The sequence below is a fragment of the Gasterosteus aculeatus genome, chromosome 4 (genome assembly GCF_964276395.1).
Source record: "Gasterosteus aculeatus chromosome 4, fGasAcu3.hap1.1, whole genome shotgun sequence".
Taxonomy (NCBI): Eukaryota; Metazoa; Chordata; class Actinopteri; order Perciformes; family Gasterosteidae; genus Gasterosteus; species Gasterosteus aculeatus.
In genome coordinates, this window is record NC_135691.1 from 25,921,704 (window position 1) to 25,946,255 (window position 24,552).

Here is a 24,552-nt window from a genome sequence, read left to right on the forward strand (position 1 = left end):
CAAGTTTGGAACATCAATTAAAGCCTCTGTTAGTAATTTTGCCTTCAAGGTAAATGGGGATGTTTTGTGTTCTATACAGAAAGGTGGGATTTCGCCTGCGGTCCAATTAGCACTATTCATGAATGATGAGCACACTCACTCCTGGTGTGAGAAAAATGTTGTTTAAACACTATGATCCTATCGTTCTATGATGAGATGCTGATAAAAGCGAGCGATACACCAGGCAGTGGATTTTTGTTTGCAACAACTCAGTACTCAGATTTGGCTTTACTTCACTAACAAGACTTCCCTGGAAAATACTATTGAGTAAGTTGAGTTGAAGAAATCAATGAATTTAATCTCCTAAGTGTAGTAGTTCATCTTCATTTTCACTACTATGAGACAATTCATGGAATAAACCAACTGATTATGTTTGTAGTAAATCATGCGCCTACTGGTACTGCTACAGTTATATCTTACACCTAGCAATTGTAGAATCAATAACATTGAATCGTATTGACGTGTTCAAGGTAAAACTCTGATATGTGCATGACGTGTTCAAGGGAGAACTCTGATATGTGCATGACGTGTTTAAGGGAGAACTCTGATATGTGCATGACGTGTTCAAGGGAGAACTCTGATATGTGCTTGACGTGTTCAAGGTAGGCTAACACTCTGATATGTGCATGACGTGTTCAAGGGAGAACTCTGATATGTGCTTGACGTGTTCAAGGTAGGCTAACACTCTGATATGTGCATGACGTGTTCAAGGAAAAACTCTGAAATCTGAATGAATAAAATGCAATGGAAGTAAAAGTCTAATAAAAAAATGATAATAACTATTCCAAACATGGCATCTCCAGAGCATGTCTGGACTGTGGAGGAAGGCGGAGAATACCGGAAAGAACCCACACTGGTCCACAGTACCTGTAAATTCACACTGACAGGAGAAAAAGAACAGCCACAACACACAACTGAATCTGAAGACATTTTAAATGCATTAAAAAAAGTTTTACTTACTTTGACCTTTCTGCTACAAACCTGGAGGACACACACAGAGGCAGCAGAGCCACAAGGACTACATCTCCCAGGATGCCCCCATGAAGCCCCGCCCCCATCCCCCCCGCATACCTCTGCCGTGCGGGGACCCTGCAGCCGCACAAGTTGCCCCAAACAGCAGCAGCGCAGCACACCGCGCACACACAACTTTCTACCCCCGGAATGGGCGAGTTTCAGAGGAGCGCTTTTCAGTCAGACTCCACATCCACGAGCCGCGGAGCCACGAGGCGTTGGATTTAAGGACCGACTGTGCCGATCGCCGCGTTTTGGGATTAGTTTTTTGGTCACATTGTTTTCCACCAGTGGGGGGTGGAGGGGTTCTCTTGTGTGGCCAAAGGAGGGGAAATGTGTTCCTCGGGGAAGGCCCGCAGTTTGGCGAGTTTTGCGGGTGTTTTTCTGCTGGCGTTGAGGCTCCAGTGCGCATCCGCCGCAAACACAAGGACGTGTCCGCCTCCCTGCGCGTGTTTTGGGGAGCTTTTGGACTGCAGTCGACTGAGAAGGGGCCAGTTGCCAGACACCATCCCGGAATGGACAGTCCAACTGTGAGTCCAGTTAAAGGGTGACATCCTCATGCGATGCGTTTCACTGTTTTAGTTTGTAAATATTGTTGCACCTCTTGTCATTGTGTGGGACGCGTTGGGTTCCGTCTCCCTCCAGCATTCCTGTAGTGGTGGAGACGGAACGGGCTGTAAACCGAATGCAGTGCTGCAGGAGAAGATAACATCGGCCCATTACTTGCCTGTAGATCTCTTTTAGTCACTTAATCCTCGCACAACTTTTCCTCCCTCATCTGAAGTTACAGAAAAATCTGCTCCAGAGTTTATTGTTGAAAATCACACCGGTTGACACCATGTCCTGATTTGTCTCAATAGGCTTTTTTTATTTTTAATCACATCGGTCCTGGGTCCTTGAGGCCAACAGGGAAGCCCAAGCAGCATTTCAGTGTGATTTTACACATCAAAGTGCTTTCGTCAGTCACTGCAAACCTCCCCATCAAAGTGTAAATCCGTGTGAATAAATCTCCCAAGTGCCTGCAGGTAGTGCTTTGAAAACCCAACCCAGGCGCTCTCATGTATCACTTCAGGCAGCAGTGATGGTCCTGCTGCTAGCAGGCTGGTACACACCAACTGCTGCTAGAAGGCATCCATAATGTGTGTGTGTGTGTGTGTGGTTACATCCACATATGCGTTCGCAGAGATCGGTGTTGGTTCAGTCTTCAGGTTCCAGCTTCACACACGTCGAGGCCTTTTCAAAGCCATAAATCACAGGCAGAAGTGTGTGCAGCCTTTGGGCTGCTTCCTAAAGTAATGTCTCCATTACTCTCCTGTTTGCCTTCTGGCTCCGGGAGAGGATGCTGAGCTCGGCCCGTGGAAGCAGAGAAAAACTCCAAACGCAACTTCTATCGGGCCGTGTTGCTTTGTGTTGTGCTTTTACAGATCATCACACACGCTGGATTGCGGTTGGTCCTGCGTTAGGAGGCGGTTCTGGATTTCTATCGCGCCGTGTGAGGCTGGAGGAGCTCTAGATTCGGCGCCTGCTGTAGGGTTTAGTTTTTCTCCTTCTCAAATGTGCTGCTCTGGAAACTTGACGTTGCCAGAGAAAACAGAGCCAGCCTGAGCCTCATAACCGAGGCCGGCCTTCCAGAAGAAAAAAAGAGTTCCACATGGGGGGAAAAATTCTTTTCACTCTGGCATGCTAATTTACGAGTGGCTCTCCAGCACATCTTAAACCCCTTAAACCGCCCGACCCTTTGTTTTCCGGCACCCCATTATTTCTGCTGAATTAGCAACTCCGGAGCCAGCGATGGAACCGATTAAGCGTGCAGGATTAGTTTGAAACAAACTCGCAGGAAAGGGGGGGGTGCTGGACGACTCATGACTATCCAGGATAGATCGATGGATGGATCCAGAAATGGACTCAATTCTTTTAAGGTTTGAGAATGAGGCTACTGTAGTTTTAATTTGAAAACATTAGGTGCATTACTTTGAATGCACCGTGAAAGGTTTAACCTTTTAGAAAGCATTTTGTTTTTTGCTGCTAAAGAACTAACTGGTTCTGGCCGGGTTTCATACTGCCCAGTAATAAAGGCAGGAAGTAAGTTAGGAGGTGGATTTAGAGATACATTAGCTTACATTCCCAGAATTAAACTTGTTACTTTTCCATACAAAACATCGCACATCTGGAAGAGTGGGCTAAAGTCCAAAACCCCGTTAAGATTTAAATGTTACATGCATTTTTTTTTTTGATATACATGTTTTGTTTGGCCAGATAACACACAGGAAAGAGATGTGAAGAACAGAGCGGTAAATGTCGATCCCAGTAGTTTGCTGATGCTGGTCGACAACTATTTTGACAAGCTCAGTGTAGCTACTAGCTCCCAAGCTACAACGCAAACAATGTTCCTGATGCAAAGGACGCAAGAACAATCACCCCTTTTCTATCTTTGCAAACGTTTACGTTCACATTTTTAGGGATAATGTTAACTGTCATCATTGGCTTCGCTTACAGAGAGCGACATTTCCGTCCCCACTATCGTAATCTAGAAGCTCACTCACAGCTCCAGCAATCTGAAGAGGGGCTTATTTATTCACTTTTCCGTCTTTGATAAGAAAGCGGCTGATGCAGACCGAGGCCTGTGCGCGGCGCGTTATCTGCCTCTGCTCAGAGCCCGCTTTGTGAGGGAAGTGGAAGTGTCGGAGCTACTTAGGCTTTATCTGGGGAGTGTGATAGAACACCTTTCCAATATGGCCCCCAGCGCTGGAACGACCGCAACCGCAACAACAACAACAACAACAGCCACACATGTGTCTTTGCCTGGAAGGAAAAGCTGTAGAGTTGAGGGGGGGGTGTCAGGAGGAAAAACTCAGTTGGAGTGGTTGGTGAAACTTTCCACCAAAAGGACAAAAGCCGGCCCCAGAAAATTTGACGGGGGTGTTTCAGATGTATGGAAGGCGTCCCTCTCGCCTTTCCCTTCATTGTGAGCGCATTACCAGTCGGTTCTTCCCCTCCTCCCAGAGCTCCCTGATGAATTCCAGATGAGGGAGGTAAGGAGAAGAAGAAGAAGAAAAAACAACGTGTCTGGCACCGCAGCGTTGATCGTGCGCGGCAGCGTCAATAACTCCTCTGCTTTATGGCACACGAGGCTCCGCTCGACAGACTCCTCGAGCTGCTTTTTGGGCCGCTTTTCAAAACGGACAGCAAGAACCCCAAAAACGGCACCCCTCCCCCTCCCCACCCCCCCCCCCCCCACTCAGGAGGCCGCAGCCAAGGCTGCTTCAGTCCAAGGCTCTATTGGGTTTCATCCACTCCCGTCCAAAAGGGACCTCTGGAATGAAGAAGTAACATTGAGTAAGGCATTTGGAAGATGTGCACACCTCGCTGGAGGGTCGAGGGCCTGAATTCTTCTTCAGACAACATGTCTTAAAATGTATGAAATGGACAAATCAGCCATCGGTGTCAAATCTGTTAGGTCTGGTTCGCGGTCCAGACGCCAGAGAAAAGATCTGGTCCGAGCCTCGTCCGGTGCTGAAACCTTGGTGCGATTTTCTTTTTTCTTCCCCCTGCCGGTTTTGACCTTTGTCCTTTCAGCACGAAGAGTTGTCAGCTTGTCTGTTTTGGCTCTGCTTCTCTGCAAAGCCCTGCATATGAACATCCGCGATGTTCTCCTTTGTGTTAAAGGGGGAGGGATGAAAAGGTTAGTTTTAGGCTTTTTCGTTTGCAAGAAAATATATTGTTCCAGTCTTGTACTGGTCCAATAGTTTGTTTTCGGTCTGAATTTAGTGACACACAATCTTTGAAACAGAGTAATGAAGTTCATTGAGAACCAGGTTGAAAAAAACTTCAAAAAGATGGCGGACCGTTTCTTAGTGTCTTCGTGGAGACTTGAGGTGTTTGGTTTTTCTTCATGAAATCTCCCGCCTGTTAGCATGTCGTAAATCTCATCTCTTGCTTACTTTTGCATTCACCCGCCATCCGTGTCTTATAACCGTGGCTTTTCTTTGATGCATGCCCTCCAAGGTACAGTCAATTTGTATCTTATTATGTTGGTTACTTCGGCGCAAATGGAAACACGGTTCATGGTGTATACTTTACCTTTTGCTTCTTTTTCTTCTTCTCAGGGACCTGAGCCATAACAAATTGCAGGTGCTAGACAGCACTTTGTTTTCCAAACTACAACATCTCACTGAAATGTAAGTATGCCTTGTGTTCCCAGCACCCTATAAAGTAAACACAGGTTTTTCCAAACACCCTGCATCGCTGTGCATTTGACAAACTCTTTTTCTTTTTTCCTTTCCTCAAATGTGCACAGAAAGCTGAACCACAATGAACTGGATGCGATACCGGATTTGGGCCCTTATGCTTCGAACATCACAACGCTCATTCTGTAAGTAAAACCTGTTTGGCTTCAGCCGGGCCTGGAGGATACTCCTCTGCCACAGTTGTCATTGCTGGTCAAAGCAGTGAGCTAGGAACTTCCCTTCCTTCCCTCCGCACACACTTTTCCCTTGGGAGAGCGAACCCTTTTGGCTGATCCGGTTCCCAGACTGTGCAGTCTGAGACATGGCAGCCGGCCCCAGACGGGTCACGTGGGCAAAGACGAATGCCATCAACAGAAATGGAAATGTTGTGTTTGGTGGCTGCTGCTGCTGCTGCTGGAGTATTTTTAACCTGGAGGCAGTGACGTGACGCGGGGGGGGGGAAGGAAAATTCGTCACATGAAAATCCAAATTTTTTTTTTTTATGTGGGTGGATTACAGGTTTCTGTGTGGCCCTTTTTTATGAACAAAGAAGCATCCTTGAAAATGTAACAGTACCTTGGTACATCAATAGAAAGTATAATGAATCATCTTTTTGGTAAAATGCAGCGGGATCATGAACCAACTGTGAGATAAGTCACGGTAAAACCCATTCAAATTCCGTCAGGATCAGACTCCAGCCAGAAGACGCCTTGGTATTTTGTTGTGCAATACGTGCTTTTGCAAGATCCCCAGATATTAGTGTGTGAAACCGCAACTCTTTTATTTGCCTTCTGTGGCATGCCTCTTCAAAAACCGACCGAAGTGAAGTTATTCTGGAAAAATGTATCCATCTCCCGGCTTGATGAGGCGTATTCCTCATCAAGCCCCGACACGACTCTCCGCGGTCGCCACGGGGCACGAAGAGTAACACAATTTCTTTGCACGTTTATCACTGAAGTGTCACTTCCAGCTGTACGTCTCGGCCCAGGAGGATAAAACACGCGCCTTTCTATCTCAAGATCACAAAATAAAATGGCTCATTGTTCACTTGTCCTCAGTACATTGACATTTACGAACATTTGTCGGTGAAATTAGTTGTTTGTTGCTGCTAATTAACTAAACGTGTGAGTTGAACCACCATAATCTTTGTAAATAAAGATTTGGTGTAACCAAAGCACAAGGGGCCCAGTAATGTCGGTTAAGCACAAATACTCGTCTAAACTTTGCTAACATTAGCTTATATTAGCCAACATTTGCTACTTGTCACAGAATACCAAGGAAGCCAGTTGTACTCTTGGGTTTTTACCAGAAATAAAAGCCGTAGGTCTTTTAATGGTCAATGGTCATTTGATTTGTAGGTTATGCTCACACTGCCTTTTTGTGTCAACGGATCACATTTAAACACACACAACTCTAGTTATTAGCTACTCGATTTTTAACATGAGGACTCTTCACAAACTGGAAAAAAAAGCACCACACTGTCAATCCATTAATCTGCAGTCTGTTAATAAAGTCATGACCATGATTTTATTCCACATTAGCCAAAGCAATGAGAAGAAGTCATTAACGTTTCCACTCGCACCGAGCGGGTCGCCCTCCCCCCACTCCTCCAGATTCGGTTGCGCAGTGTGATTTTCTTTTCCTTTTTTCATAATTTCTTTCCCTCCTTCCAGTTTCTCCAAGCTGGGAGCAGTAAAGAGAAGGGGGGGGAAAAAAGTCCTCAGGGTATCAAATACCACTTATTCAAACAGCCAGTCAGACATTGCGGCAGCTCTGGCCGACTCCTTTGACCTCGCAGCCCCGAGTAAAAACAAGCGGCAATAAGCCCGCAGCTGGTAGTAATTGATCCATGATCATCTTAATTAATTGAACAATTTCCCAGGAATTTGTGGAGGGCGTAAACAGCGCTTCCACTAAATCCCTCTACCTGTGTTCAGGCGGGTTCGACAAACGACCAGGAGATTCCAGGTCTGATTGGGTTGGACTTGTTGGTATGTGGATGGACATGGGAGCCCTGTTGGAGATGAGAGTTGAAAAACAACGGGCTCAGCGACAAGAAAAGGCACATTTAAGAAGTCAGAATGCAAAACGTATGTTTGAATCTTCACAGCGTTTTTAGAGAAAAACGTTGGTTTGAGTTGAGTTTTACAGTTTTACTGTAATGTAATGTAATGTACAGCTCCCCGGTCATTTGTTGTGACGGGCTCTTCGGGTTTGCATGTTTATAGCATGTTCATACAATCCCTCCTTCTCCTCACGTTCAGATGATCAGCCAGCAGAGTGAGACGTATGAGTTTAATATGGCGTCTCAACAGCGATCGCAGACCCGGTTTTCATTTCAGGCGCCTCTGCAGAGAGAGAGGGAGTCATCGGATGGCTTCTCAAAACTCATTCTTTTTCCAATAGGAAATACCACACACACTAACGCACCACCACACTATGCGTGTGCGCACACACACACACACACACACACACACACACACACACACACACACACACACACACACTACGAGCGAGACAGTTTTAGAAAAAGCGTCTTTCCATTTAAAGAACTTCCCCCATTAAGGCATCAGTTTCTGCTCCTCGGAAGGAGCTTTGCTGAAAAAAAGGAAACGACAACAACACAAAAAACCCAACATGGATCGTTGAATTCAACTCTCAGTGTGTGAAAGTGGTCATTTTGAAAGCCACAAACTCGTTGCTGCCAGATATGCGCTTGTTCGAATCGACATTGTGTTGGTACTGAATGCGAGTGATTTTAAAAGGAAAAAAAAGGATTTACCGTCTCACATTTTAGGAATTCAAGTTCTAATGAGGGCTGGAAAGTCTGGGACTGTGTGCAGATAAAGACTTGTTATTGTGAGTCTTTATTTTGGGAGTGTTGCACTGACTTTAAACCATGCAGCCGTTTGTGTGGTTCTTATCGCAGCAGCACAACAGCATTGATTTTACTCGCCTCGGGTTAATAATGTGTATGAATTCTATCAATACTCCTGATGGCCGCGCTGTTTATTGACTCCTGGCCCGCCCTCCATTGACTTCCACTAACGGCAGAAAAGCCCCACAGCCACAGTTCTAAGGGGCCCGCAATCACGTCATCTGATAGCAAAGTGGATGCACGGATTGGACGTGCGCGTCATTGAAGTGCTTGTTTGTTTGTGTGCAGAGGGGACGGAGGAGTACTCATTGAGTTGTTGGCGGGGGGGGGTTGGGACCGGACCGGGTTAGCAATTGTTTGGCACCGCAGTCAGAGTTTATGGTCGGCTACGGTACTGCAAAGTAGCCAATCAGAGACGGCACGGAGTAATAACGTGCCCTGTGACATTAACTCGAACTCTGAGGTCCAAGCAGTAGGCAGGCAAGCCCCCCCCCCTTTCCCCCCTGCCCCCTTCCTTTCCAAGGGCAAACTGGAAAGACTGGTTCTTTCCCACCAGGCTGCCTTCACCTCTCTCAGCGGCCAGTCAGCGGAACATGAAAACCGAGATACAGGGGGTGTACGCCGCGCTACGGCCTGGGACCTGCCCCCCCCTCCTCCCCCTGGAAATCCCCAAACAAAAGAACTACCTGTGCCCGATTCTTTATTGCTGGCAACAATCTGTATTTTACCGTCGTCTTTAACTTAGTGCCAGAGGGACAATGTCTGGAGGGAAGGGGGAAGCAAACTAGATTTCCATATTGCAGAGCATCAAACCCCAGATAGCAATATAACAATTTAATGATTTGATCATTCAGTGCTCAAATTCAGTGCCTCAGAAATCATTTTATTTATGTAATTTTGGCTTGTCTGCACCCCCCCCTCCACCCCCCCCCCCTCCCTTTTCTGCTGCCCCCCTGCCGACAGCACCAAGGTTAATTTGTGCATCAAGCTCAAACTCGCGCGTGTTATTCCTTCCATCTTGTGCCTTAGACAACTCTGGAATCTTCCCGTGTGTGTGTGTGTGTGTGTGTGTGCGATGGCCAAGAGTATCATATCTGGGAGGTGTGTGTGTGTGTGTGTGTGAACAGACAGGTAATAACACCTGAAATTTGGAATATGATGGAAAACGGAATCATAAAAACGAACAGGTCTCGGAAAGGTGTAGCTGCAGCGAGGGGAGGCGAGGAGGAGGAGGAGGAGGAGGAGGAGGAGGAAGAGGAGGCGGGGAGGCCGTAACCATCGCAATGAATACTGAAAACGAGGCCTGTAGTCTGGTGCTTCGGAGGGAATTCCTACCGCCCGCCCCACCCCTCACTCTCTCTCCCTGTGTGCTGCCGAGCCTCGTACACAAAGGGGGCACTGTACGGGCTCTGTTTATAACCGAGCAGTCCCCGCACAGCAATTTAGGAGGCGTGCGGCTCAGGAAATTGCTGGCTTCTGCCGAGGCATGCTTTCACTGAGGGAATGGTATTCATCAGCCGAGTAATTGGCAGGTTACCTTTTTTTTTATTTTAAATACCTTGTTGGTAATTACCTTATAAACAAAATCACACATCGCTAAACCAAAAGGTTGTTTGGACTTGGTTTTGAGGAGCTAGAACATTGATCACACCGAGCAATTTGTAGTCATCCTAGAAAATCTGCAACATCAGCACACAAAAAAAGCGTTTCGCTGTGGGTGGTGAGTTAAGAGTGTGACACTTTGCCTCCTTTTTAACACTGCATGCTAATTGAGGGACGTGGACATGTTTGCATACCTGGAAACACAACCCTGGTGTGCGCCGATAGTCAAACACACGGTATTTTTGTCATTTATTGGAGCGACGGTGTCTCTTGTTTTTAGAGCAAACAACAGGATCACCAGGATCTCCGCCGAGCAGCTGGGGCCCTTCCTCGCCCTGGAAACGCTCGACCTCAGCAACAACATCATCGTGGAAATCAAGGCCAGCTCCTTCCCAGCTCTGCCCCTCAAGAACCTGTGAGTGTCTCGGCCCTCGTCAGTCAAAATGCATGCACGTCCCCGTGGTGGCGATGCGGGTCTCCTTACCGAATCCTCCTTCTCACTCAGGTTCCTCAACAACAACCGAATCTCATCGCTGGAGACGGGCTGCTTCACCAACCTCTCCAGCAGCCTGCAGGTTCTTCGGCTCAACCGCAACCGCCTCTCCAGCATCCCGGCTAAGCTCTTCCAGCTGCCCAACCTGCACCACCTGTAAGCTTTACTGCTTTTTGTTCTACGAGGGAAATGACTGTGATGAGTCTTGAATCGGCGTCTTGATACTTTTTAAGAGTTTTCAGACTTTCAAATGAAATGACTCAAAAAAGCCTTTGACCTTTGAACTCCACAATAGTTTGGAGGCTTGCCACTTGCAGAGTTGAAGACAAAAACATGAAGATCCATAGTTATTTAAATTAAACAATGTCCAGCCATTGAAGAAATTCCTCGTTATTGTTTCCATGCCGAGGCTTTTACTGATATATCTGTAGGCTCGTATATATCATTTTGGAAAAATGGTTTAGTTGTTATTTTGAAAGTCCCAACACGGCCTCATCCTGTCACGTTCCAAATCGTGTGTGCACGTTTTCCGGGCTCAGTGCATGTGCACTTCCTCTTACGCTGCATCTGTTTCAGGGAGCTGAGCAGGAACCGCGTCCGCAGGGTGGAGGGCCTGACGTTCCACGGCCTGCACGCTCTTCGCTCCCTGAAGATGCAGCGAAACGGACTCAACCGCCTGATGGACGGAGCCTTCTGGGGCCTCAGCAACATGGAAGTCCTGTAAGCCAATTCGCCAGCAGTCTGCGCTGAGTTCTGTTCCTCCCAGATGCAGTATAAGGTCTCATTGTGTGACTGTGTGTGTGTGTGTGTGTGTGTGTGGTGTGTGTGTGTGTGTGTGTGTGCCTGCAGGCAGCTGGACTACAACAACCTGACGGAGGTGAGTAAGGGCTGGCTGTACGGCCTGCTGACTCTGCAGCAGCTCCACCTCGGCCACAACGCCATCAGCAGGATCCAACCTGACGCCTGGGAGTTCTGCCAGAAACTTGGCGAGCTGTAAGTCTCTCTCTCTCTCTCTCTCTCTCCTGTTTGCCCTCTGCACCTTCTTCCTCTCCCTCGTCATTCCCTCCTCACTTTCCATTCGCACTCTGAACTCCCAACACTCCCGCCTGCCCTTCCTCCCCCCCTGACACACACGCACAGCGCCAACATATCACACTCCTTTTGCCTCTTCCTCTTCCCTCCCGTCACCCGGGCCTCTGAAAGTTCTTCTTCTTCTTCATGGAAATTCCATTTATTAATCGCACCCTCTCTCGCTCTCTCTTTGCGTCAAACACTACGTTCCCCCGTCTCCCCTCGTCCACACACATTCCTGGAAGAAGATTGAATTTCCTTTGTCGTGGCTCACGTTTGCCGCAGCGGTCAGTTCAGTGTTTGCAGTGTGGAGTGTTTTTCACAGAAAGGTTGTTGTTCTTTCCCCCCCCCCCCGTCACCCCCTCCTCCCCCAGGCCTGCTTTTCGCTCTCTCTTATCACACAAAGCTGAGAGTAAACAAGCCGCCTGTTGGCTGAGACTTGCCCGGCTATCTGATTTGTTCTCATCTAAGTTTACTCAAAAAAAGTGCTGGAGTCTTTTTTTGTTGCAGAAGTTGATCCCGACAATTTTTTCCTTTTGCTCTTTTTAACACGTTTTTCGTTGTCTGTGCTGCAGCGACCTCTCCTTCAACCATCTGTCCAGACTGGAGGAATCCAGCTTCGTAGGCCTCAGCGTCCTTGACGAGCTCCAGATCGGAAACAACCGCGTCAGCTTCATTGCAGACGGAGCTTTTCGCGGCCTCTCCAACCTGCAGATGCTGTGAGTTGAATTGAGATGTTTCACACAATACTTTGCAAAAGGTCGTGCCATTGTTTTTGTCCTTGTTGCATGCAATTTGTCTTTTCACTGTGACATCAAACGTTTTACAGAATATCTGATTTCAGCTCTGTAAAGTGTTTTTTCTTTTACTTGAAAGCGGAGATCTTTTTTAATTTTTTTTAACTTTTAACAGATCAAGACTAGTGATTTAATGTTGACCGTTTTAATGCTAAGCTTCTGTCTGAAGTCTACCTCTCAAAAGGGGAATCAGTGCTATTCTTACAACTTTTATCTATTTCTTTTAGTAGATAGTTTGTGCAACTTTAGTTCTTAAGCTGTCAATAACATTTAATGCAAGTCCCTGAAAGCACTGTCACCCCCGCTCTCCCTCATTAAACCCCCCCCTCCACCATCAATCCGCTGCCTGAGTGGAAATATCCTGCCTGATTTGTTTTTGGGGATGTAAAATAGATTACTGTGTTGAGGTCTATCCACACACATAAAAAAAAAACCTCCGAGAGGCACAACACCGACCTCAACAACCGCCCCCTCCCCCCCTGGCTCCCCTATCCCACACCCACACACACACAATCACCCCCCCCCCTTCCCACAGAGGGGCTCCGTGACATTTCCCCTGGTTGGGATTTTTAACTGGAACCAAATGTAGGCTTCGTTGCTGAGGTCACCGTAGGGCAGGTGTGCAGCCTGGTGGACATGCATAGCTTCAGGGCTTCCAATCCAGCACCCCCTCCCATAAACACACACACACACACACACACACCTTTCCTCAATCTCAATCAGCCATAACCAGGCATGTCGAGGAGGAAAATAGCAGTTTGAAACCATTAGAGCAGCTGGGGGATCAAAGGAGGCAATTTCTCTGGGAAATTCTCTGCTTTTCGGGATTTAGAAACTCAAATGCTGTGTATTAAGTTGTTTGGTTGTATTATTATAGCAGTTGTATAATCTGCCGGTATTTTTTTAGCCGTTACAGCAGAAGGTGTTTCAGGCCACATTAACGTTAATGATCAGGTTTATTCCCTAAAAATCCAAAAGCAAGAGCTTTTCTCATAAAGCCGCTAAGAAATCCATTAAAGTTTAATACAGGGAGCCTAATTTCTGTTTAAACGTAGTACAAAGTTACATTATGTCTAGTCTCAATGAAGATTTACGTACGACTGAATTAATGCAGTTAAAAATCCTTTTTTAGTTAGTTAATTCACATTGTCTTCCTTTTTTATTTGACTAATCCCGACTGAAGGGTAAATGAGACGGATGGTTAAGCTATTACCTATGTCAGTTGGCCATGAGTCCAGCTAACATTATTATTAGCTGGACTAATAGGTTTATGTTTATCATGTTGTTTTTCTGGAATAAAATGTGAATACATTCCCGTTCACTCAAAACAAAACTATTAGTTGTCTCAGCTTCAAAATTGAATGTTTTTAACGTTGGATGGATCTGCGGTAACACTTCTTTTGAGCGTGACCATACAAATTTGAATAGTGGATTTTTTTACATGGTGATCTTTCTTTGTTACTTTGGAAAGGGATCTCCAAAATAATGAAATCTCCTGGACCATTGAAGACATGAATGGCCCTTTCTCTGCTCTGGACAGGCTGCGAAAACTGTGAGTTAATTATCAACATCAATAGGATTGTTTAACCCAGGAACGCGTGACCTTTTATAGGAAGCGATGGCAAGTAAAAGTTTAAAATTGATTCAGAATCTTGTCGTTTTACCAGACTTCTGCATGGGAACCAGATCCGCTCGGTGACCAAGAAGTCTTTTTCTGGGCTGGAAGCGCTGCAGCACCTGTAAGTCGATTGTTTCCATAAGTCCGTGCTGTAAACCGAGCAGCGTGAATCACAGAGGCTGTTTTGTTAAGAGCCGAACACCCAAACAGTCGCTCAGTCCTCCGCTTTGATGTGACTCCAGAAAACCGTTAATATCTTGAAACATGTGTGCCAGACTATATCGATCACCGAGGCAAGTGGAGAGAACGCTCGGTGTGTGTGTGTGTGTGTGTGTGTGTGTGTGTGTGTGTCAGTGTCTGCACAACAGCTGCATTTGATTCTAATTAGAGGTTGTTTTTTTTCCCCCGAGCCGCCGCCAGAGCTCAAAGCAGCCCAGAGTTGGCCCTCTCCTGATTAACACAGCAAACCGAGGCCTAGAGTTTTATTGTTCTGGAGCCAGACCTTTTTTTTTTTCTTCCCCCCTCTCGATTGAAGTTTTTGAAGCCTTGACTCTACACGGCTGCGGTTGCCCGTCTCTCTGTGAGGATCTCGCCAGTCCTAATTTCTAGTCTCATCCCTCCACAGAGATTTGAGCAACAACGCCATCATGTCCATCCAGGCGAACGCCTTTTCTCAGATGAAGAGCCTTCAGGAGCTGTAAGTACGAGCGTGTTTAAGGGCAGCTTTAGTCAGCCTCCCAGTGTTTGTGTAGGACGGAGCTCCAGGTGAAACTCATTCGTTTTGTCTCCTTTCACTGAAGCGTACTGTCTATGGAATGGAATCTTTCATGATTTTCCCAACGTTATTTTTGATTTAAATGTTGCACCGATCGCACCTTCCTCTGAAGACTCCACTCACATCCGTGAAAACCTCCCCATTCAAAGTCATACTATGTCTTTGTGAATTCTCTGCGGTATCTTCTCTCCTGGCAGACGTATGAACACCTCCAGCCTCTTGTGCGACTGCCAGCTGAAGTGGCTTTCCGTCTGGGTGGCAGAACAAACCTTCTTGCCCTGCGTCAATGCCAGCTGCGCCCACCCGCAGATGCTGAAGGGCAAGAGTCTGTTCGCCGTCAGCCAGGAGGAGTTTGTGTGTGGTAAGTGATGCATTCACTTGGTGTGTGATGCATTCACTTGGTGTAACACCTTTTTTTTTTTTTTTGCACACTCATTCACACAGGTTTTCCATTTACGAGCTGACCCAGATTGTTCAGTATTTTCCTCCCTGACTCCTAGTCAAGCTAATGAGCCTTGTGAAAAGACCGTTATGGAAATGTACCACTGAGGAAATATTGCAGTTCAGTTCTGCCTTTCAGATCTGCCAACTCACCCCCCCGAGAAATGCGCAAGACCTTAACCCATTTTATAAAATCATCTCAAATTCTCCCTTTGGTTGCATTCCCAGATGACTTCCCGAAGCCTCAAATCACTGTACAGCCGGAGACGCAGTCGGCGCTGAAGGGGACCAACGTGACCTTCGTCTGCTCGGCGGCCAGCTCCAGCGACTCGCCCATGACCTTCGCCTGGAAAAAAGACAACGAGGTCCTGAATGACGCGGAGATCCACAACCAGGCCCACCTGCGGGTGCAGGGAGGCACGGGAGGCGAGACGGAGGTGACGGAGTATACGACCACCCTGGAGCTACGTAACGTGGAGTTCTCCAGCGAGGGGAAGTACCAGTGCGTCATCTCCAACCACTTTGGATCGTCCTATTCCACCAAGGCCAGACTCACTGTCAACAGTAAGTTCAGGACGGAAAAAAGCGAATCGGTTGGTCGGCTGGTCAAATTTCTAGAGCGATTCTAACGTAATGCTGTAATCTCGTTTCCAGTGCTCCCTTCCTTCACCAAGATGCCAATGGACCTGAGCATCCGAGCTGGAGCAACAGCCCGGCTGGAATGTGCCGCCGTTGGTCACCCTTTGCCTCAGATCGCCTGGCAGAAAGACGGCGGCACCGACTTCCCCGCCGCCCGCGAGCGCCGCATGCACGTCATGCCGGAGGACGACGTCTTTTTCATTGTGGGCGTCAAGACCGAGGACATCGGCGTTTACAGCTGCACGGCTCAGAACACGGCCGGAGCCATTTCTGCCAACGCTACGCTAACTGTGCTAGGTGAGCAACGGCACTATCGGAGCAGAGAGGCGATGTTTGTTTAAGTTTAAGCTAGCTTCCTTTTAGATTGAAAGGCTTGTGTTAAAGTCGACTCTATCGTGTAGAACAGTGATTCTCAACTGGTGGGTCGCGGACCCGTTTTTAATGCCTTTGCCTGGGAAAACAAAAATTAGAATTAAAAGCTGGCTGTTTTGTTTTTTCATTAAACTTGTTTTTGTGTTGGCATACGCATTCTGTCTCCATACTATCCCAGGTTCAAACTGCACCATATTTTCATTAAATACATTTGAAAAGTAGAAAATGTTCCTTGATTTGGGTCGTGGCCTGTCATGAAGAGGTGATGGTGGGTCCCGGAGCCAGCCCAGTTGAGAACCTCTGGTCTAGAATGCTTCTGATATTTTGGCTTTCTTGTCAAATTAACTTCTATCCCTCTCCCCTCCCCCCCGCCGTGGTCCTCCTTTCAGAAACACCTTCCTTCTTGCGGCTCCTCGTGGATCGCACTGTCGCCAACGGCGAAACCGCCGTCCTCCAGTGCATAGCTGGCGGCAGCCCTCCCCCGAGGCTCAACTGGACCAAAGACGACAGTCCTCTGGTAGTGACCGAGCGCCACTTCTTCGCCGCTGCCAACCAGCTCCTCATCATCGTTGACGCCGCCGAGGCGGACGCGGGGAAGTACACCTGCGAGATGTCCAACGCGCTGGGCACGGAGAGGGGCGACATTCGGCTGGCGGTCATGCCGAATCCCAACTGCGACTCCGGCGTTCAGGGCGGCATGGGGGCCGGCATGGTGAGCGGGCCGGGATCGAACGGCGACGGGTGGACCACCGTGGGAATTGTCATCATAGCCGTGGTGTGCTGCGTGGTGGGCACGTCCCTGGTGTGGGTGGTCATCATCTACCACACACGGCGATGCAGCGAGGACTGCAGCGTCACCAACACAGGTCAGACCGGTTTTGACCTTCTCTTTTTTTTTTTTTTTTAATTGAGGTCAACAAAGTGTCCCTGAATGTGTTCATGTGAGTTAAGTGCATGACGTGACTTGACGTCTGCGCCCCCAGATGAGACCAACCTGCCCACCGACATCCCCAGCTACCTGTCCTCCCAGGGGACGCTCGCCGACCGCCAGGAGGGCTACGTCCCATCAGAGAGCGGCAGCAGCCACCAGTACATGTCTTCGTCCATTAGCGGCTTCTACCTGCCGCCCAAAGACATGAACGGTAAAACACCTGCCCTCCTCTTCTTCAAACCCCCTGCAGTCACACCTTTTATACATGATTTTTTTTTTTCAACCCGTACAGGTTTCTGTCAACTGGATACAGGAAGTGAAACCGACATGGAGGCAGCCATTGATCCTCTGCTCTGCCATTATCAAGGTCCCGTCGGCTCACTGCTGTGCAGAGAGAACATGTACTCTGCTGACCCGGCAGACGTCTACTCAGGTCTGTCGAATGGAAAACACTTCATCCTACAATTCTCTTATACTGTGATTGCTGCAGAGCTGTTTATATAACATGTGATATTTGAAGTACCGGTCATGGTTAACCTTTTCACACACTATAAAGGAACTCATCACCCCTCCCCCTCCCCCCTCTTTTTTCCTTTAGGCTATTCCATCGACCAAAAGCCCGTCTGCATTGACTCTTACAGCTGCAGCCTGACCAACTCTAAAATGCGGGACTACTTCCTGTCTGAGCATTTGGACCTCTGCTCCTCCTCCGTCCTCATGCAGCTCCCCAACGCCAGCCTCCACCTCGGCCTCCCTCCCCAGCAGAGCGAACGTCGGCCATCTGGGGAGGAGGTAGGAGGTAACAACCACGGGAAGCCCCATGAGGGTCTTTCCCCTCCCAACACCTTCATGGGTGAGTCTGATGTCCATCGTTTCTTTCACCATCAACTGTTCTGTTTTTGCCCGTTGGTCTGACTTGTCGCCTCGTTCTCGTTTGTGCAGGAACCTTCGGGAAGGCTCCCTGGAGGCCTAATAAGGGCCGTGACCCGGACTTCTCATCGCCCGTGGCGACCCACAACGGGATGACTCTGCACGAGAATCCCTACGTCGCTCCGGACGCCGATTACGACCTCGAGGAGAACAGTCTCATCAAGGACTCTTCGTCGGAGCAGAGCAACAGTGTTTACGAGCAGCCGTTTGCCAGCAGCAGGACAGATCCCTTTCCGTAGCGCAGAACCAGCACGACCAAAAAAAGGACAACTTCTACCTCACTGAATGGACACGTTTGCAATAAAGGACTCCTACAATGTGCAACAAGTGAATGTAACGGACAATTTGATGTTCCTAGAGGAACATATTAACAGCTGCTGGTCGAGGACCAGCTGAATAATATAGATGAATACGTACATTTTTTATATAGTTTATTATATTTTGTAAATTGTATATAAACAGATTCCAATATTTTTGCTTACATTTTGTGTATGAGTATTTTGCAGCCCTGCCTATTCAGTTATTCATGCTTTGAATGAAGCAATGTTTTGCACGTTTGTAAACAATAAAAGAAAAAACCTGAACGTGTGTGGCTGCATTCTTCCAAGAGCTCCGAGCCTTCAATGATGTTACTGCCTTCGTCCTGCAGCACGTTGTGCGTTGAGATTTAGAGTACGAGTTGCTGGCGGGTGTTGAACGCTGGCCTTCTGGAGCTGAACCACAGACCGCCAAGGACGTCTCTCTCTGCCATCAGCCAGCCCCCCCACCAAGAGCGCGAGAGGGTGTTTAAGTATTGGGTATCACAATGTGGTTCCATGTAGGGCCTGGAATGTTATTACGAATGCGACTTGATCACGTGATGTAGCCTTAGAGTCGCTGTAATGTTTGATCCTTGGTGAGTTTGCATGTGTTTGCGATGTTGGGACTTACATGAATACTGGAAAATGATCCATGACCATATTCTGACAATGGTCATCAATTGCACTGAAGTACAAATAACCCACAAGTTATCATCAATGCCTCGACACAAAACAAGTTGTTACTAGTTCTACCATTATTAATATTACTTGCATTACCAATTGGTCTCCAATGATGATACGGACAGCATTCAACGCACTACTACATGTAATTAATGTTAATCCCACAAATTGCTACTTGTAAGAACAATGTAGCCTAGCTCCGAGTTAATTCTACTCTGTTTGTCGGATGACTCATGACCCCTCTTCCCCACCCTCCCTCCCCCTCCCGCCCCCTCTGCCCCACCACAGGTTTGTTGTTTCAGGCCTCTCCTCTCCAACCCAGGGAGAAAAGGTGCGCTTGTGCGCCGGGGCTACGGCTGTTGAAACTTGAATTTGGAAAGCGTCTCGTGGCTCTGTGGCGCCCACAGTGGAGTTTATTTACCAAGGCAGATTCCCGATGGTGGTGCCAGGAGTCAGTCAGATCCCCTTTTCAAGGGCAGTTGTTTCAGTCTACCGTTTAATCTGGCAGCATGAAGGGACGGAGTGCAAATGCAGTAGAAGGGACTTTTTGTTCTAATCGTATGCAACCTAAAGGTTTGTGTTGGGAAATGCTGATGTTGTGATACCACGTGCTATTTCGCCCCCTTCCCTCTGGCTGACTAATGTTTAAGGACACCTGGTCCTTTATCCCACTGTCAAGGAATGAGGTTTGTTGAAAGTCTTGGCAGTTCTTTGAGGAGTCTGCTATTAAGACAAGATGGTGGAGCCACACATACATATCCAAACACCTGGGAAACAGCTGCTGCAGCTGCTGAGGCAACGTGAAGGACCCGTCCACTTCTGCCTATTGACGCTATCTCAGTTTGAAGGGGTGTCTCTGGTTCGAGCAGAAACCATGTCGTTCAAACCGGACCCGGGGAGTGATACTTGATAAACTTGATAAAGCACGGTGGCGTTTTAGATGTCAGACTAGAAAAGAAAGAGCTGCTTTCAATAGTTATATGTTTTGGGGGGAAAAAGCCAACTAATTGGTTCATCGTTCTTAAACACATTGTTTGCAATCGACGTTGCATTTCGTGTTCCTGTTGATAATTACCTAACCTTTTGTGGTTAGGTAGTTTAGTTTCCTTTGCTTTGGCAAAGGACGTTACGACATGAGGCGCCATCAGTTCCCACAGGGACGAGAAATAGAATTCAGGTAGAATAGTTGAATGGCTCTAATGTCAGGATGTACGTATCAGGGTTTACATTTCTTGGGCACTCTCACCCAACTTTGACATCACATAAGATAATAATTGTAACATGGTTAAAATGATGAGCAAACAGAGGCTTATTAACACATCAAGCAGACGTGGAGTAATGTAGCATTCATTTAAAATTTAAGATTCAAAGATTTTTATTGTCATTTACACACGGCCTGTGTATTGAAATATTCAGCTAATGAAGTTACTGTATTTAAGGCGGTATTTAAATTGACAAATTTCCTTAGGAAGGGTTCTAACTGAGTGAAATTACCCCAAAATAATATAAGTGGCCACCAGGATAAGAGCCGTTTGGAATTCTCTAATACGTCAATGCTTCCCTACAAATTCTATACTGGTTCTGGACTTTATTAAAATACATAGTTGTTTGATCCATTTGGAATAATGGTTGAAAAAACAAAGAAAGAACATTTATTATAGAAAATGTAAGTATTTTGTAACCTGATCAGTTGGAATATTTAAAATGTAAAAGTCAATATCGAAGGCTTTCAGATTGAAAATCATGGTCAGAAGAGTTTTTGGAATCTGTTTCAACACCCACAGGGAATAGATATTCTACTATCTAGACATTCTACTTTCAAACCCACACGTTTAACAAGCTGCCCATTCACATCATCATGTGTTTCCTTGAACTGACCTTTCTCAAGGTCACTTAATGGCAACTGTGGGTAGAATGTTTGAGCAGCGGATTCAAACGCTCTTCTCAACAAAACGTGAATCCATTTTTCTTAGCGAGCTTCGACGCTTAACTCAAATCTGCTTGTAACAATTAGGCGGGTGGATGTAATTCCCCTCAGAATGGTTTATTTACTCCGTCAGCAAAGTCTCTGAAATTGCTGCAACCAAGAAACAATTTGTGGGCATAACAAGCGGCTGAGGCGTTTCCACTTTTGAAAAGGGCTCTGTGGATCCTAAGGCCTCTTGCCGAGTCTGCAACAAGCGACAAACTTCACATTTCCAGTCAGGGAGAAAAAAGAAAACATGGGCCAGATTGCAGAATAGTTCCCCCTCTTTGATTCCGCGTCCAGGGAAATGAGACAGGAAGTTGACAATTCCCTCAGACCGCCAATGACTGGCAGACGGCGGAGGCGGTCAGCTACCCTCTGGTCTCAGATCAGCGTCTAATCTACATCATCTGACCTCGGAGTGTTGGTGTCAGCAGTCAGACATTGATCCAGGGTCAACTCCCCAGGCCTCCTGCGCTCTCTACACCACAGGGGCTGATCCCAGGGAGTCCAGCGAGCATGCCACGGTCTTATCTCATTCCTACAACACTTTCCTAAACACGTTGGAAGCTAATTTGTCTTTAATATTGCCAGATGTGCTGACATGCAGACAGATGTTTATTATATCAAACAGCTAAAGGCGGCCTGTAGGAATGATTATTCCTCTGTTACAAAGCTCAGAAAATTATCTGGAGGATGTGTGTCAGACTTTTTTACGACCACTGCGCTCATTTCTACATTAGAATCGCTTTGTCAGTGCTAAAACGTACATATTTAAAAAGTGAGGTGATCCGAAGTCACACTCACTTTGGGTCCAACTTTCCGACAGTTCGCAGACAAACCCAACAAGGTTTGTGTTTTTCTAGTTTTCATTTTTATGAGACTAAACACTTAGATCATTCGCAGATTCTTTTTTTCAAAGCTTGCAGAGAATCCTTTGACATTACTGAATCACAGCAACACCATTTGCCCGGCGCAAACACCATCTGCAGCCGACTTCAGCTCCGGACCACAAAGGTGCAGAAATCCCACGGTCATATAATACGTTCACGCGAGTTGCCATCAGTGTGAATCCCAGCACGGACTCCATAAAACCCCATCAGACCTTCTCTTTCCAATCTCCAATCCAGGCAGGGCTCTTTGCATGATTAAAAGCATACACAATGGCTTTGCATCTTGCAGATGTTGCCATAAATCACCAGTTGGCCCTGCCTCTACAACTGGCTCCCTGACAAATGTTCCACAATAACCGGGGGCCCCCACCCCTCCATTCCAGTAAAAGAGAGGGGGAAAAAAGGAAAAGGGGTGAAAGAAAAAAAAAAGAAAAGGCCTGGAATTTCCACCCGGCTGCTTGTAACTCTCTCAGGACTATTGTAAAGTCTGAGCCATGTCAGCACAGGTGGAAACCTGAGGGGGTCGTAAAAACCAGAAAGAAAAAAAAAAGGGGGGGGGGGCGCCCACTTAAGGCTTTCTCTTTCTCAACAATGTCTTAAACTCCCCGCTGTCCTGGCCGGCCCTCCACTGTGACTAATTCTGCACAAATCTAAAGAGCTAAATCAGTCATGCTGGTTGTGTGTCTGTGGTCGACAATAACCGACACCCCCGAGCCTGTAAAAGACGCGACCATAACGGCCGAGGCCCAGACCGGGCTGTGAATCACAGTCTGCGAGGCATCGGATGAAGAGGCTGCCTGTCGGCTCTTTCAAATCTCAAATCTAAAGCTTTTTACTCTCAAAGGTTTCACGCTGGTACTGGGAGTAGTGCAAGACAATTAAGAAGAGCTGAACCCGAGAGTTGAAGTCTTATTTTCTCTTTCCTGCAGGTTATATCATTCGAAATCTACAGCAGGCTCATGTCAGCTTGGCCCTCGTTGAAGGCAAACCTACATTAAAAGTAGAGTTTAGACCCTTTTAAAAGGGTGTGACATTTTATGAAACCAACGTATGAGATTTTTCAGTTTCTGTTTCTTGGAAGAGGGTATAGGATCAAACCCACTGAATGTTGTCAGACATTTTAACAAGCCATCGCAGCTAATTTAGTCTCTCTGCACCGTTTGGTGCCGGGCAGCAAGCTCTCCACTAAAAACAAGGATAGAACCAGCAGAAAGAAAACCAGGGAGGCCGAACCCCAGCAGTCAATTTGAGGGTTTCAAAACCCAAACAGTGAGCTTCGACAATAAAATCCTCCTTTTAGTGGAAAGGAACTTCCCGTTTGAGTGATAATTCTCTTCTTCTTCTTCAATCTGCTTTCCTGGCAGCTTGTGAGATTTGTGCGTCATTTTGCAATGTGCATTTTGATGGTAGGTGTTATCTGGGAGGCCTTGTGGTGATGAGAGCTTTATGAGCATTGACACAGACAAGAAAACTGCCAGAGGCTAAGCTGTTTCCTAGCACCTGGGACACTTGGCCATTCTTTGTTTTATGTTTGCAGCTTGCCCTATTATCTCTGAAATATGTATTTTCAGGAATGCACACTGCTGGCAGCAGATACGCCGCATTTATAAACACCTGCATATAGTTCTAGTATCAAACGCTTGAGGTAATCCCCAACAAATTGGATGTTGAATGTTGTCTGAATTTAGTCGAGGCTGATGGAGAGTTGACCTTCAGGGGATTTCTACAAGCCACAGGGGGCGAAAAGGTAACCTTGCAAGTTTGGTTTAAACTGCAGGTGGTGTCCGGTCTTCATGTCAACACTGTCTGTCGCCCCGTCGCATTCCTCCCCTGTATGCAAAGAGAGCTGTGATATGGTGGCTGGTGTTTGCTGTCAACCTGCAATTACCGTTTCAATGTGCTTCAGCGCATTTAACAAAGTCTGGATATCTATATATGTCAGAGCACGCAGGAATACAGCCGTGGTCCGATAGTACCACAGGTGAAGATATATTGCACGAATACAGATGAATGGTCAATAAACAAGAAAAGCCTAAACTTTGCCAAGCGAAATGAGTCATGCAGAAATAAATGCTGTCATTATGATTCTTCATATGTTGCAAACTATTCACTGCGCCTCAATATGTCTAAAACCAGCACTGTGAATCAACTCTACATCAGGATTAATGCATCTGGGCTCTCGCTCTGTTCATTAAAATCTTGTTCATGCTGTTGGTTGCCGTAGCCTCTCTTTTGTTCCTTCTTGGTAACAGGAACCTTCCATTTGATTGATTGATTCATTTAGGAGAGCAACGTTACGCTGCTACGCCAAAAGATCTGTATAAATGCCGATAACTTTGGTTCATATTAGCTAAAACTGGTCATATCACACCAGGTGAGGCAACAAAACTCTGTGCTTTTTGTGACCCGGCTATCTAGTAGATTGCTAATAGCTTGCTAACTTGTTTCATCAACTCCACCCCAGGTAGACAAGCGGTGCAGGAATAATCCTTTGACATTTTTTTAATGGCAATTTGTTAGCGTTTCAGCCCACGGTTGCATATCTCGGGTTGTGTTCAGACTACGTTGGGCGCTCTGTGTCAGGAGGCACTACACGCCTCTGGCAGCAGTGGATGTAAATGATTGAACAACACTGTATTGATCCTTGTGGGGAAATTGCAGAGTAAACGCTGATAGTAAATAGAAAGTACAGAGACTCAGTGGCCCATAAGAACGTATGATTATAAGTTCATTGTGACGCCAGATGAGTTTGAAGACCAGCTCTAATAAGGATAGTAGACATCAGTCATCGGTCTCCACGTGACCTTTGACCTCTTCGAGAATCAACACTTCAGGCACTCCTGGGTCAAACACACTGGCACTGAGTGTGTGCTTAACCCCCTCTATAAGC

At 46.9% G+C, this 24,552-nt stretch overlaps 1 protein-coding gene across 1 annotated transcript; it reads left to right on the forward strand.

Annotated features, from left to right (window-relative positions):
* Positions 1–1,119: 1,119 nt before the first annotated feature.
* Positions 1,120–18,407, forward strand: lrig3 (leucine-rich repeats and immunoglobulin-like domains 3). Its single transcript, XM_040174828.2, has 19 exons — positions 1,120–1,580; positions 5,157–5,228; positions 5,348–5,422; positions 10,037–10,171; positions 10,262–10,405; positions 10,826–10,969; positions 11,099–11,242; positions 11,896–12,039; positions 13,589–13,669; positions 13,785–13,856; positions 14,361–14,432; positions 14,708–14,871; positions 15,180–15,515; positions 15,606–15,887; positions 16,352–16,828; positions 16,946–17,104; positions 17,186–17,326; positions 17,492–17,746; positions 17,836–18,407. The coding sequence occupies exons 1-19, from the start codon at positions 1,384–1,386 to the stop codon at positions 18,060–18,062; spliced, it is 3,321 nt and encodes a 1,106-aa protein (XP_040030762.2). The 5' UTR covers positions 1,120–1,383; the 3' UTR covers positions 18,063–18,407.
* The last annotated feature ends 6,145 nt before the right edge of the window (positions 18,408–24,552 follow it).